At 37.9% G+C, this 16010-nt stretch overlaps 1 protein-coding gene across 6 annotated transcripts in view; it reads right to left on the bottom strand.

Moving 5' to 3' along the window:
• Positions 1–16010, bottom strand: part of HORMAD2 (HORMA domain containing 2) — an 83730-nt gene that overhangs the window by 41361 nt on the left and 26359 nt on the right. For 3 of the 6 annotated variants that reach the window (XM_030336853.1, XM_032595408.1, XM_032595409.1), the window contains 3 exons: positions 10589–10656; positions 6865–7016; positions 5688–6202 (listed from right to left, as the gene is read on the bottom strand). In XM_030336853.1, the coding sequence (XP_030192713.1) occupies positions 5829–6202; positions 6865–7016; positions 10589–10656 (594 nt within the window). In that variant the 3' untranslated portion in view covers positions 5688–5828. Of the gene's footprint in view, positions 1–5687; positions 6203–6864; positions 7017–10588; positions 10657–16010 lie in introns of those variants that run through there. The other 3 variants (XM_032595410.1, XM_030336852.1, XM_032595407.1) reach the window with 3 other exon arrangements.

The following is a 16010-nucleotide window of genomic DNA, read 5'->3' as shown; positions in this document are numbered from 1 at the left end:
CGTAAAAAAAAAAAAAAATCTTTGAGTTAGAGGTTACTAAAAGTAGAGATTGTAGCAAAGACATAGAATACAGGGAAAGGTATGGAAAGTTCAGTATTGGAATTACAAGTCATGGAGACAGAAGTTCTCTACTATACTGTACTTTTCAACTTGTTTGGAACGTCCTCTGCCTTAAAATCTGCCAATTAAAATATAATTCATCCATAAAATCACCAATTCAATGAAACCTTCCCACACAGTGCCAATTTATCTTTATTTCTGTATCATAACAGCACAGGCTTTGGAGTCAAATTGCCTTGATCTGAATTGTGGCCCTGCTACTTATTCACTGTGTATGCAGTCTTGTGCTAACTTCTCTAAGTCTGTTTCCTCATTGCAGGGTAATAATAGACTCTACTTCATAAAATAACTGGGAAGATTAAAAGTGACAATACATGTAAAGCCCCGAGAACAATGCTCTGTTGTTAGTTAATATTATTTCTATCATTCATATACTCTCCATTATTATTTGCCATTATATTATGTAGGTGTTGTCTCTTCAGCCAGAGTTACCAAATGTAGAAAATATATTTTGTACGCTTTTGTCTTCTTTACAATGCTCAGCAAGGTATTGCTCTTGATAGGAATTCAAAAAACATCCCAGAGAATCTTAGCATGAAAGGGATCTCAGAGGTCAAATAAGTTTAACTTTTCCCCTAAATCATGATTTTTCTCTTGCAACACCCTGGAGACCATCATCTATACTCTATTTTGAACACAGTGTGTGTGTGTGTGTGTGTGTGTGTGTGTGTGTGTGTGTGTGTGTATGAACACAGCTGGCGACAAGAGTTCACCTTTCTCAAGACAGTCAGGTTTATTAAACAATTGTCATTATTAGAAAATCTATCCTGAGGAGGTAGAGAAGCTGGCAAGCTCCTAGAAAATGATTTGGTAATACTCATTAAAGAGCTGTGGAAATTTCAGACTCTGTAAATTTCACTCCTGATACCATATCCTTAAAAAACAAGGAAAATTCTGTCATACATACAAAAGTATTTATTATAACACTATTTATAATAGCAAAATCAAGAACTAACCTAAATGTTTAAAAGTAGGGAAATGGTAAAGTACCTATATAAAACAAAAGTTCATTAAAATTAGAAATATGAAGATTAAGGTGGGACATATTTACAAAGTTAAGTATAAAAGTAAAACAAATTGTATGTATAACCCATGATTAAAACCATATACAAATATGGGTATCTGTGGAAAAAGACTGGAGGTGATGGAACATACAAAAATGAACATTATTGATAAGATGGTAGCAGTTAGAAGATTTGCATTGCTTTTTAAATTACCTTAATGTCATTATAATAATGCCTTCAAATTTTAAAGAGAAAGTTCTTCCTTCTAATGATTCAAAATCAACCTCCTCTCACCCCTGTGATTTTCATTTCCTGTCTCTCCTTCTGCCCGTTGAAGTTACACAAAATAAATGAACTTGAAATATTTGAAAATGATTATTATAGTTTTACTACCCTCATTCTCTGGTACTCTAGAAGACAGATTAGAGAGGCAATGCCGACATCAGGGAGACTCAGTAAGGAGAATTAGCTGTCAGTCACAAAGAAAGCAAGGATGACAGCCTGAATCAGCACAATGGCAATAGAGCCAAACTTGAGAAATATTTCAAAGGCAAAATAGATGGAAATGGTAACCAAAGGGAAGTGAGAAGTGAGAACACAGAAGTTGAACACATTCCTGGTCAGGCTGTTTGATAAAATGATGGTTACAACACCAAGGTAAGGAACCTGAGGAAAGAAAGAGCATATTTGATCAGAAGTTGAAATTCTATTTGGAGATGTTGAATTTGAGGCACTGGTAGGATATATATGTCTATATATTGATGGAAAGATCAATTTGAAGTTAGGGAGACAAAACCAAACCAGACAAAACATGAACAGAGAACAGAGAACAAATAACGTCATACCAAAATATACAAATATTTGAAGGTGGGAGAGAGAAAGGTATTTATATTTATGTTATATTTTATATTTATATTTTTTAGTATAAAGTTATTCATGGGGGGCTTTTATAATTGAAAAATCTCTTCTGTTTCTGTAATTATGTCCTCTTTTTAGAGAAGAACATAGAGAACATCTCTAAACTTCCGAATAGACAAAATTTTTTTTTAAAAAAACTGCACACAGTTTTTTAAAAAACTATTTGCCACAGCACACTCTTAAGAGACTAAAAAGGCAACTCATAAAGTCAAAGGTACTGACAATACATGTATCTGATAAAGGACTTATACATGGAATATATATGCAGAACTACAAATCAGTAAAAATGAAAGATGATCGATCCAATAGAGCCCAATAAATAAAAATGACAACTTGGAAAGACACTTCACCAAAGAGGATATCCAACGTGGTCAATAAACATATGAAAAGATGCTCACCTTCATTAGTCATCAGGGAACTATAAACTAAAACCACAGTGGCATCCCACTACACACCCCATCAGAACGGCTAAAATTAAGACAGAAAATGCCAAGGGTTGGTGAGGATGTGGAGCAACCACAACTCTCATACATTGCTGATGGGAATATAAATTAGCACAATCACCTTGGAAATTGTTTTGTAGTATCTATTAAAACTAAATGCAGGGGCACCTGGGTGGCTCAGTTGGTTAAGCGTCCAACTTCAGCTCAGGTCATGATCTCACCGTTTGTGAGTTTGAGCCCAGCATCGGGCTCTGCTCTCATCATAGAGCCTGATTTGGATCCTCTGTCTCCCTCTCTCTGCCCCACCCCCACTCATGTGCACACACTTTCTCTCTCTCTCTTAAAAATAAATAAACATTTAAAAATAAAATAAAATAAAAATAAATGCACACATATTCTTGACGCAGCAAATCTGCTCCTAGCCATTCTATTCTCACCGGAAATATGTACATATTTCATTGAGAAACATGTTCGGAATGTTTAGAGCAGTACTATTCATAATAGTCAAAACCAGAAAATTATCTAAATGCCCATCAACATTAGATGAATGAATAGTGAGAACATGCAAGAATATAGATAAATATCACAACATAATGTTGAGAGAACAAATGGCTCATACTCTGATTCTACATCTATAAAATTAAAAACAAGAGAAACTAATCTATGCTAATAGAAGTCAGGATAGAGATATTCTTATTGAATGACTACAAAGTAAGACTTCAAAGTATTTTGTTTTTCATTGGGTTTTGATTTCACACGTTTATTCAGTAGGCTGGGACAAAGGTGAGACAAACAGGTTACCTAAGGAGCAAAATTTAAGAATGTGCTTACTCTCACCATGCTTGCTTCACCCTCATCCCAGTCCTGATGTTCAGTTTGTGAATACTTATTGAGCAATATCATTATGATGTGTTTTTCCATATGTAAGTTACACTTGGATTTAAGAATGTTAAAGGGGGGGCCACCTGTGTGGTTCAGTCAGTTAAGCATCTGACTCTTTTTTTTTTTTTTTTTTTAATTTTTTTTTTTCAACGTTTATTTATTTTTTGGGACAGAGAGAGACAGAGCATGAATGGGGGAGGGGCAGAGAGAGACACACACAGAATCGGAAACAGGCTCCAGGCTCCGAGCCATCAGCCCAGAGCCCGACGCGGGGCTCGAACTCACGGACCGCAAGATCGTGACCTGGCTGAAGTCGGACGCTTAACCGACTGCGCCACCCAGGCGCCCCAAGCATCCGACTCTTAATTTCAGCTCAGGTCATAATCTCTCAGGGTTGTGAGATCAAGCCCTCCACACTAGGCGTGGAGCCTGCTTAAGATTCTGTCTTCCCTCTGCCCCTGTCCTGCACTCTCTCTCTCAAAAATTAAAAATAAGGGGTGCCTGGGTGTCTCAGTCGGTTAAGTGTTTGACTTCAGCTCAGGTCACAATCTCATGGTTCATGGGTTTGAGCCCTGCGTCAGGCTCTGTGCTAACAGCTTGGAGCCTGGAGCCTGCTTCAGATTTTTGTCTCCCACTCTCTCTGCCCCTCCCCTGCTTGCTCTTTCTCTCTCCCTCTCAAAAAAAAAAAAAACATTAAAAATTTATTTTATTTTTTTATTAAAAAAATTTTTTTTAAACATTTATTTATTATTGAGAGACAGAGAGAGACAGAGCATGAGCAGGGGAGGGGCCGAGAGACTGGGAGACACAGAATCTGAAGCAGGCTTCAGGCTCTGAGCCGTCAGCACAGAGCCCAACACGGGGCTCAAACCCACAAACCCACAACCCACAAACAAAACTGACGGAACCACCCAGGCACCCCTAAAAAAATTTTTTAAGAGTAAAATAAAATAAAATAAAATAAAATAAAATAAAATAAAAGCAAACAGAATTCTGAGTGACAAACTGTCAGTAAGCTCTTCTCTAGACTTACTTAAATCCTTTCATATAACTGGCTGGCTGAGGAAGGAACTTGAATTGACTGAGTTTACCACAAAATTCTGATCTTTGTATATATAGTTCCTATTAAACATACACTTGACAAATGTTATCACATGTATTATTTAATCTATCAATTGAATTATTCATTCTCAAGTTGTCTGGTTTCATTTCCATTGGTAAAAGAGAAAGAAATTCTTAATTTTGAAAGATAAAAATCCAGTTGAATCGTGTTCATTCTTTTCTTAACCTTGGTTTTTTGGGGGCACCTGGGTGGCTCAGTCAGTTAGGTGATCAACTCTTGATTTTGGCTCAGGTCATGATCTCACAGTTTGTGAGATCGAGCCCCACATCAGGCTCTGCTCTAACAGCACAGAGCTTGCTTGGATTCTCTCTCTCTCTCCCTCCCTCTCTCTCTGCTCCTCCCCCGCTCACTTGCTCTCTCTCTCTCTCTCTCTCTCTGTCTCTCGAAGTAAATAAATATTAAAAAAAACCTTTATTTTTTAAAAACTAGCCTATGTTAGCTATATCTTCCTTGAACAGATTCAGAAGAAAGTTGCATCAGACTCTAAAGCCATTAGCATGTATAACATTGTGAAAATACTAAAGATGGAAAAAAAATCTTGTTTGGTTATATTATTTATATTAATTGAAATAAGACCTCTTTCAATATATGAAATACACCAGATTTAAAGAATCAGAAAGAACATTCAAAAGTTATTTACTATAGTTATCCCTTTAAGGAAGACTCAAACTATCTCAGGCAAACAAATTAGCATCCTAGTCTGAAAATAGTTCCTGAAAAGATTTTATAGCATCACTTCCCACTAAGTATTCTAAAAACCCTTTATGTCTAGCTCAGAATCCTTTTAATACAATGTTGACACACATTAAACTTTGTTATCTAGATGACAGGGTGTGGATTTACCTAGGACACAGTGGGGCCCTCTCAAGTACTCAACTCTAGTCTCTACTGGAGAAAGTAGGAAGGTAAAGGGCTGAGTCCTATCTATTTGGCTCCAGTGGCTCCAAACAAGCTCCCTGACTTTTCCCAGGGACCTAGCCCAAAGCTTGTCTCTGTCCACATAACCAACAGTTGACTAGCATTTTGTTTTCACTCTGACTTGAGATTATCTGTAACTTCTTTTCCACCACCTCTGACCACTCAATTATCCCAGTAATCAAGAACTTATTTATACTTCCAGTGAGTATGAATTAATACCTAGAATATTTTTTAAATCCTAAAAATGTTACCTATAAATGGAAGAAAGAAATTCATGGGTACCTTTTATAAAATTCATATATTGGAAAGTCTTTTTCTTCTCCTCATAATGGACAATTTCATCTAACAAAGTATATTCCCTTCTTGAAGACAGTACATTTTTACAGTAAAGACTCCTTGAGGTCAGAAGCTAGTTTTGTTTTAGGTTTTATACCTGGCATACTCCATTGGACTGTTACTGTGATATAACCTGTGTAGGAACTGGAAAATGTTAGCTATGTTTAACTGAAGCAACAGAGTCTGACTAAAGCTTTGTCTTACATGATTGCTGCATTCTTCTTCTTCCTCATCAAAGTCTAGACCCTGATGGGCAATCTCAGTTGTGCTGTTCTCCTGAAAGAGATTGTTCTCCAAATCAGACACTCTGGTGGCCTCAGTTGTGACTTTTACTTTCATGCTATGAAAGCCAGTGGAGACCAATCCCACTTGCAGGTTTACAGGCTCCCCCTCAAACAGCAGGAAGTGTGAATTTACCCCTTCTTTAAAACCAGGGGGTTGGTAATCATGAGGAGTCACTGCAAAATGAAAAGGGCAGAAAACCAAGAAAACTGTGTTTCAATTTAATCAAGAAGTTAGATTAATCTTTCATGTATAGCAACAGATCTCTCAGATGCTTACAAAATCTCTCTATATAAAATATTACTTCAATGCTTAAGAAGGAATTTGACTAGGGGCGCCTGGGTGGCGCAGTCGGTTAAGCGTCCGACTTCAGCCAGGTCACGATCTCACGGTCCGTGAGTTCGAGCCCCGCGTCAGGCTCTGGGCTGATGGCTCGGAGCCTGGAGCCTGTTTCTGATTCTGTGTCTCCCTCTCTCTCTGCCCCTCCCCCGTTCATGCTCTGTCTCTCTCTGTCCCAAAAATAAATAAAAAACGTTGAAAAAAAAAATTTAAAAAAAAAAATGAAAAATAAAAAAAAAAAAAAAAAGGAATTTGACTAGGGGCGCCTGGGTGACTCAGTCCAGTAAGCGTCTGACTTTGGCTCAGGTCATGATCTCATCATTTTTGTAGGCTCAAGCCCTGCATCAGGCTCTGCGCTGACAGCGTGGGAACCTGCGTGGGATTCTCTCTCTCTGCCCCTCCCCAGCTCATGCTTTCTATAAATAGACAGATAGGTAAACAAATTCATAAATAAATACATAAATAAATAGAAGGAATTTGACTAGTGGTCTCCACCTACCTGCATTATAGTAGTGGAGTTTCATAGTAAGTATAACATCATTAGGAAGGGGTCCAAGGTTCTGCATTAGTATGTACAATTTGCGGATCAGTAGAACACTGGCTTTCTTAACATCTTCACTGTTTGTCCCACTTTCAAAGCTTGTACTACTACTATAGCCAAATAGAAAAACAGCATACTTTTCAGTCATATACAATATTGAAAATCTATTTCAAAAAGAACAAAACTCTTTACCATATAATCAAGTAAATATAAAGTAAACATCAGGACACTTGAGAATATCTGTAGAATGTAAATTAGAGCAGTGATTGTACTTTTTGCAATGTATATACAATGGATTTCTTAGGTAGCAAGTTCCTAAGGCATTTTAAATATGACCTGATTTCTTAAAAATTTGAGTTACAAATAACCACATAACAGTGAGAACAGTGGATTTAGAATTAGGAGACTTGACAGAGAAAGACAGATATATGTTTTCACTCATATGTGGAATTTGAGCAGAAGACCATGGGGGAAGGGAAGGGAAAAAAATAGTTAACAAACAGAGAGGGAGGGAGGCAAACCATAAGTGACTCTCAAATACAGAGAACAAACCTCTGGGTGATAGGCATTGAGGAGGGCACTTGTTGGGATGAGCACTGGGTGTTGTATGTAAGCAATGAATCACAAGAATCTACTCCCAAAACCAAGAGCACACTGTACACACTGTATGTTAGCCAATTTGACAATAAATTATATTTAAAAAAAAAAGAATTAGAAGACTTGATTGGGTCTGTGCTAACTAGCTGAATGACCTGGGTCAAGTCATTTAGACACTCTAGGTCAGTTAGCTCACTTGTGAGATAAGCTTTTACACATCTCTACACATCTCCAAATAGAAAATCAGTCATCAGCTCTGGGCCTTTCTACTGTCTGGTTATCTGTCAGAGACATCCCCTCCCCTACATGGATTGCAACAATGGCGATCTATTCTTCTAGCTTTTCTTCTTGTCCACACCGCAATAAGATTCTCTATATTACTGCTGCAACAACACACCTATAGGAAAATCTGCTCATATCACTCTTGCTTAAAATTCTTCTATTACACCTATCACCTTTCAATCAAATTCAAGAATGGTATGTGTGCAATGCCTTTCATGACCAGCCACACCCTCACCTCCAACCTCATCTGCATTTACTACTCAGTTTCTTTTCATCTACATGCCTTTGCACATGCTGCTCACTTTGCTCATATTGTACTTTTCCCACTTCTTTTTCTGACTCTCCTAAATTCATCCTTTGATAGCTAGCTCATGTGTCACCTCTTTAAGGAAGTTTTTCTTGATAATTCCCATACATTACTCCTGTTTATAACTGTTTGTATGTTCCCCTTTAGATTATGCATGGCTGTATCTTCTCATGCCCACAGTACTGTTTTGTGCCAGCTACAGTAAATACTCAATAAATATTTGTGGGATGAATGAATGAATAAGTTGAACCAAATTACCTTCTAACCCTAAATATTTGTAATTTCTCTCCAAAATTCTCTTTTCAAATAGGTCTCATATTTGAGTAGTTTCTAGGAAGAACTATCACTGCAATATATTTGCACAATGCCTTTCACATAGTAAGCATTCAATAGTGAAAAATAATCTTAATTGAGTACTGGAGGAAATGTAAATTCATAAAACAGACATTAAGTGAATACATTTGGTCCTCTTTTGATTTTGAATATATTGTCTACTAAGATTTAACCAATTTGAAATAGGTAGCCTGAGTGAAGGGGCATGTAGCATGTAGCTTATGGGATCTTTCAGTATATATCATATTCATAAAATCATATCATGTAAAATCATACTCAAGACTCTCTTGCACTCTTTTAAAAGGGAAGCTATTTTTACCATGGAAGAGGTGATAAGGTAATTTTGTATGATCAATCATTTAAATAAATGTTTACCTTTAGTTTCTAGGAAACTAGTAATATGCATTACCTTCTCTCCTCCTTAGTAGCTGAAAGATTTGGCCATTTGTGTTACTGCTCACCTCTTGGCATATATGCCTTCATAAAAGAGATTAATCTGGTTGCCAGTAGTACATTTGAATTTTAGAGAGTAAAAGGCAACTGTTTAATGTGGGAGAATATGTATGAAAAGTGTATAATCTTTCAAATGCCATATATATATATATATATATATATGCACATATATATATGTATATATATATATTAGTTTATGATGATTAATATTTTAATTCTCATTCCTAGAACTTACTTTCTCTTCACATCCTAGTGCTGTCTGTGTTTTACAAATAAGGGAATAATTAAGGAAGTGAATCTCAGAGAGAAATTCTCAAACTTGCAGTAAATGATAAGACAGAGCTAATAGTACAAAAAATTGAGAATTAGGCCACGTTTCTCTTCAGAGTCATTCCTTTCATGGGCACTCATTCCCCTGACTTGGAGCCCTCTACCACCCAGGGCTTTTCACTATCATCCATCCTCTCCACTTCTATTCTATCTCATCAGCAAAATTAGATCTTTCTGAATCCACAAGTTACTGGGATAGGAATAAATGTTGCTTTTCAATAAAATATCTCCATCTATACTGGGGACCCTCTGAAGCAAATACCCACGTCTTTGCTCTTTAACCCATTAGTGTATCTAAAATTTGGCACTTTAGGGGCGCCTGGGTGGCTTGGTCGGTTGGGCGGCTGACTTCGGCTCAGGTCATGATCTCGCGGTCCGTGAGTTCGAGCCCCGCGTCGGGCTCTGGGCTGACAGCTCAGAGCCTGGAGCCTGTTTCGGATTCTGTGTCTCCCTCTCCCTCTGCCCCTCACCTGTTCATGCTCTGTCTCTCTCTGTCTCAAAGATAAATAAACGTTAAAAAAAATTTTTTTTTAATTTGGCACTTTAGACTTGATAGGAAAATACAGTGCTTTCCAGTCTTTTTTCCATACAGGGACACACACAGAAAATTACATTTGTATGACATACTGGGACAAGCAGATGAGAATATTTGTGTCTATAGGCAAATAGTTCAGGGATTTCATCTACTCCAGGCCCAGGCTAGCTATCTTGAGGGCAGAGAAGATCAATATCTTGGCACAACAATTGAGAAACTTTAGATTAGTGGCTAGATAGAATCTTACAGAGTTCTTCAATCAACAACATGTAGACAGCCTCATTAATATTTCGACTGCTGTGCCACCCACCAACCACCATTGCCTCCAAGGACCACCACCATCACTGCCACTACCATCAGGTACCATTTACAGCTTTTTAAAATGTGCCAGGCATGGGCCAAGTTTTGTCTATGCATCGTAATTTAATAGTCACAGCAACCATATGATGTAAATATTATTCATTCCACTGTACAGATGAGAATATTAACATCTAGGGAGGTTGAGTAATCTGTCCAAAGTTAGACCAATAATAGAGTGTCCCAAGCTAGGTCTCTCTGCCTTAGGAATTGGAACTATTAACCACCAAACTTGACTGTCTTTAGACCCCACTAATATCACCTATAAGAAGAGGAAAAGAAGCAAAGGAAGACTCTACTCTTACCAATTTCATCCACAGATTTCAGAAATTTAAATGATTATTACAGTCTCTTTCTATAATAGAGGGTTTTTGTAGGATCGGTGGGGAAGTTACAAAGGAAATATAAGGCCTATCTATGGCTTCAAGAAGATTATGTTTACTTCAATCCTATTTCTCATGTTTATTAAACAATTAATTAGATTCTACCTGTCAAAATCCATAGTGGCTCCTTCTTTTGTGTATTTGAATTTGAACTGGTATATTTCAGTCACTTTCTAGAAACATCAAATGAAACAGAGAAAGAAATTACTTAAAAAAAAGGAAATCCAGAACCTTACCTGATGATAGGTGGAGAATATTTTTATTGTATACCTATTACAATACCATATACCTGTTTGTTTCACAGCATTACATCATTCAGGAGTAATATTTCCAGATATAAATATAGCTTAATTTTTCTCCTCCATGCTAAAAATGAGTTAGGTGGCAAATTCATTTTGTTAAGTTGATTTATTATTTTGAGAGAGAGAGAGCAAGGGAGGGACAGAGAGAGAGAGAATCCCAAGCAGGCTCCGCACTGTCAGTGTAAAGCCCAATGCAAGGCTTGAACTCACCAACAGTGAGATCATGACCTGAGCCAAAATCAAGAGCCAGCCACTTAACCGACTGAGCCACTTGGGTGCCCCAAGATGGCAAATTCTATTGTTAGTGTTTCAAAGATGGAGAAACTAAGACACAGATTCAAGTATCTGACCCAGCACAGGTAAATGACAGAGAGACCAGTTGAGAATGCATTCATTCATGTAACAGATATTTATGGAACGTCTACTTTGTGTTAGGCACTGGAGTTAAAGTGGTGAACGTGACAAAAAAGGTCCCTGTTTTCCTGGAATACAAAGCCTAGTGAGAGAGACAGTCAATAAGTAAATAAACAAATAAAATAATTTCAGATAGTAATAAATTCTGTGCAGAATATGAAGAAAAAGCTGTTACAGAGAATTGAAGGGAGAGGTGCTAATTTGGTTTAGAAGGGCCAAAGATGGCCTCCCTGAAGGGATGATGATTGAATTGAGCCTCAGTGACAAAAGGAGGTCATGTGCAGATCTGGGGGAGGGGGAGGTATCCTAGGCAGAGGCAATAGCAATGAAAAGTTCTAAAGTAGGGAAGTAAGCCTCTTTCAGGGTCAAAGAGGAAGCCAAGTGGCTGGAGATGAATAAACAAGTGACAGAGTGTAGGAGATGAGGATTGTGGAGACTTATTGGCCATGATAAGGGGTTTGGATTTTATTCTAAGTAAACCAGAAGTATACTAAAGTGTTTTAAGCATGGTAGTGATTTGCATTTTTTTAAAGATCACTCTGGTTATTTTAATAGTGCAGAGGGAAGAAGAGAAACCATGAGAGCAATTAAGAGGCTACTACAGTAATTCCAGGAAGACTAGAATGGCAACAGGAAAACTAGAAAAATTCAAAAAGGAACCAGGATCCGGGTGCCCAGGTGGCTCAGTTGATTAAGTGTCGAACTCTCAGTTTCGGCTTGAGTCATGATCTCATGGTTTCGTGAGTTCAAGCCCTGCATTGGGCTCTGTGCTGACAGTGTGGGGCCTGCTTGGGATTCTCTCTCCTTCACTCTCTCTCTCTGCCCCTCCCCTACTCACACTGTCTCTGTCTCTCTCAAAATAAATAAATAAACTTAAAAAATTTTATTAAATATTAAAAAAAAAAGGAACCAGGATCTATGACTTCAGATCTTGCTTTTTGATTCTGCACTAAAAACTAGATACCACTGCTATTTGTTCCCCTCACTGTTAACAAATCTAGAAATAAAAAGGGGCACATCCTCATGAGAAACATACTCCATGTAAAATAAAATGATTGTCTAGTAGTTGAAGCAAACGTTTGGTCCGGATACATTGTAAAGTTTGTCCACATATCTAGAGAAGGTCCTAAAGACAGGTAAAGGATATAAGTTTAAGTTAGAACACAAAAAATGCCCTTCATTCATCTGTTTAAGTATTTGTTCCTTGACACTGTGGGAATGAGGATGTTAGATTGATCAGAAAACGTCTCAATGTTTCTGTTACTTTTCTCTACTCTAAGACTTGGTCTTCCAACTCTGCTGTTCTTAAACCTTAGCAAACAACTTAAACACAGGTGATCAGGTCCTGGGGAAATTGGCTCATGCTGCTTAAATTCTAAAACAACTAATTCACAGTGGACTTAATTTAAAAGAAAAAAATTTTTCTAGCAAGACAGTCTACTTGGGAAATCAAAGAAAATTTAGAAGACTGTTTTATGAGTACAGTAGGAGAGGTGTGTGACACTAGAGGTGCCTACAGCGACACGTTTCCCCCAGACAGGCTAGATACGCAACATCCTCTCTTGGCTAATGCTGGGTGTAATTGTCCTGTCAAGCAAACAATGCCTATTCTTCCTGCCTGCCCATGTTTCACAAAGACTCTAGCTTTCTGATACTCTGAGTTCTTCTATTTTTTCAATTATAACAAGAGGAGATCCTTTAGCAGCTGATGATTTTATTAACACTTTATTATTTGGCCCCTGAAGCAATTAATAAAAGAGTTATGTTTGTAATTTTTTACACAGAATGCTAACCTCTTATAACTTCCATCTGACTGATTTATGACAAAAGATATATTTATAGCAGGCATTAGTCTCTTCTTAACATTTCATAAAATATTTTCCTGCTTTTCAGATTAATGTGTTGCCTAATAAAGATGGGCCTTTAAACCACTCAGTGATGGTTTCTGTTAATCATACTGAATCTATTCACAGATACCAAAGCAACAGCAATGTATAACCTTTCTCCTCCCTCCACATTCCGATACACTGGCAAGACCTGTCAGGCCTTTCTCCAAAGCATATCCCAAGTCCACCCATTATTATCTCCCTGTCCAAACCACCACTATCTCTTCTCTTCTCTTCTCTTCCCTTTTCTTTCTTTCTTTCTTTCTTTCTTTCTTTCTTTCTTTCTTTCTTTCTTTCTTTCTTTCTTTCCTTTTTCTTTCTCTTTCTCTCTTTCTTTTTACCACTTCTCTTTTCATCTGACCTGCTTACTTGTAAACTATTCGACCAGTAATTCATTCTCTATTCTATAGCCAGAGGGCTTTTGAAAACACAAATCAGACCATGTCACTCCTTTGTTTAAAACACCCCCCAACAGTTTCCTATTGCCCTTAGAATAAAATCCCAAACTACCTTAGCCCACAAGACCTTACACATCTGTCCCCTCTCTACCTTTCTGACCTTATCTTTCGCTTCTTTCCCTCCCACCTGCCAAATTCCAGGCTCAGGGCACCCTTTCTGTCCATGAACACACAAGATGCCTTCCTGGCTTAGGGCCTTTGCACACCTATACTCTGGAACATGCTGTCTCCAGTTGATGATAATAATATTTGGGCACTGCCCTAAATGCTCTACATTTATTCATTCTTATGCAATCAATGCTCTGAGGTAGTTATTATTATCCTCACTATACATGATTCTAGTAAGGATTTGACTTCAACACCTACAGTGTTAACTCCTGTGCTATTCTGCCAGTTATGTGCCATTGCCTCTCACAGACCTGCATAGGCTGACTCCTCTGGCCCTTCATGCTTAGCTCTGAAGGCTTTCCATAGACTGCCCTCCAATCCTTCCTCTTCCATTCCCCGCCTTGGCACTCTCCAGCACACTACTTTTCTTTTATTTTCTTCATAGCATTATGACTATTTGAAACTCTTTTGCTAGTTTTTGTTTATTGTTTTTCCTCCCGCATAAGAATGCAAACTTCCAGAGAACAGAGACCTTATTTATCCCATTAACTTCTGTGTTTTTATACCTTGAACAGTGTTAGGCACATAAAGGGAACCCAATTAATATTTGCTGAATTGGGGCACCTGGCTGGCTCAGTTGGTAAGGCATCCAACTCTTGATCTCAGGGTTGTGAGTTCAAGCCCATGTTGGGCCTGGAGCCTACTTTAAAAAAAATGCTGAATAAATAAATATTCAGCCAGAATAGAGTTCATATTCAATAGGATTTCATCCTTATAAGGAATTTTTTAACACTGAGGTTTCTTTCTTGTTTTTTAATGTTTGTTTATTTTTGAAAGAGAGGGAGAACAGGGAAGAGGCAGAGAGAGAGAGGGAGACAGAGAATCTGAAGCAGGCTCCATGCTGTTAGCACACAGCCTGCCACAGGACTCGAACTCAAGAAATGTGAGATCATGACCTGAACCAAAGTCAAGAATCAAATGCTTAACCGACTAAGCCACCCAGGTGCCCCTCTACAAGGGTTTTTTTTTTTTTTTTAATGTTTATTTATTTTTGAAAGAGAGACAGAGTGCGAGCAGGGGAAAGGTAGAGACAGAGAGAGGGAGACACAGAATCCAAAGCAGTCTCCAGGTTTTGAGCTGTCAGCACAGGGCCTAATGCGGGGCTCGAACCCACCAACTGTGAGATCATGACCTGAGCTGAAGTCAGATGCTTAACCAACTGAGCCACCCAGGTGCCCCAAGGATTTTTTTTTTTAAACAAAGTCTCTAAAAGCAAATTGTGACTAGAAACAGGAACCGTGTATAGTTCAGTTCTTGAAGCAATCTATTAAAAGTGGATGCTGACCACCTTCAATAGGCACATAGGAATAGATGGTGAAACAGTAAGATACCTAGCCATTCTTTTTTTAAAAAAAAATTTTAATGTTTATTCATATTTGAGAGACAGAGAGACACTGAGCATGATTGGGAAGGGGCAGAGAGAGGGAGACACAGAATCTGAAGCAGGCTCCAGGCTCAGAGCCATCAGCAAAGATGCCCAATGCGAGGCTCAAACCCACAAACTGTGAGATCATGACCTGAGCCAAACTCAGACGCTTAACTGACTGAGCCACCCAGGTGCCCTGAAACCTAGCCATTCTTTACAGTTTTATCATGCATTAAGTCATGTAAACCTTTTCTTAACATATTCACATTTTGGTTTACACATCTTATTAATACTCTCCACATATTTTGTAGTATGTGTCTATAGGAAAGTTATACTATACCTCATCACTATTTTAGTTATCTCTGTCAGTTCATCTCTATCATGAAATGGAGCAACCAGAACAAAACTGCAAGTATAGGAACACCACAACTTTGTACAAAACTCCATTGGCCCTTGGATTGGGTAAGCACACTTATTTAAGACAGAGGTTCGCGACTATTCCATGAGAGACTCTTCACAAAATCACTACAAATTTTAATCCATGTGTAAAATGCTTTTGCCTCAGGTATATATTAATATTGCTATTGTTTGTTTAGTTTTGTTTAGGGAAGAATATACTTCTATAGATATGAATCAAGAAACATGGCACAATATCAGATAAACGCCAAAGAAAGACTGTGTTTATGTGGGAATGTGGTTTTGTGAGTATATAAAAAAATGAGATTAGGGAGGTAAGTAGTTGTATCAGTGGCTTGATGTTAAACAGCAACTACAAAATAGTGCAATCCCATGGATACTTTTAGGCATTATGAACATTGCTATTCCATAGTTATACTGTACTTATTGCTGACTGGTTTCACCTTCTTTTGAGTCTTTTAATACCCTCAAACGTGACACTAAAATTTCTAGTAATCAAAAGTGTGCCATGAACAC

Source organism: Lynx canadensis, chromosome D3 (assembly GCF_007474595.2).
Source record: "Lynx canadensis isolate LIC74 chromosome D3, mLynCan4.pri.v2, whole genome shotgun sequence".
Lineage (NCBI taxonomy): Eukaryota > Metazoa > Chordata > Mammalia > Carnivora > Felidae > Lynx > Lynx canadensis.
Note: the sequence above shows the minus strand (reverse complement) of the source record. Positions and strands in the feature narration are given on the sequence as shown.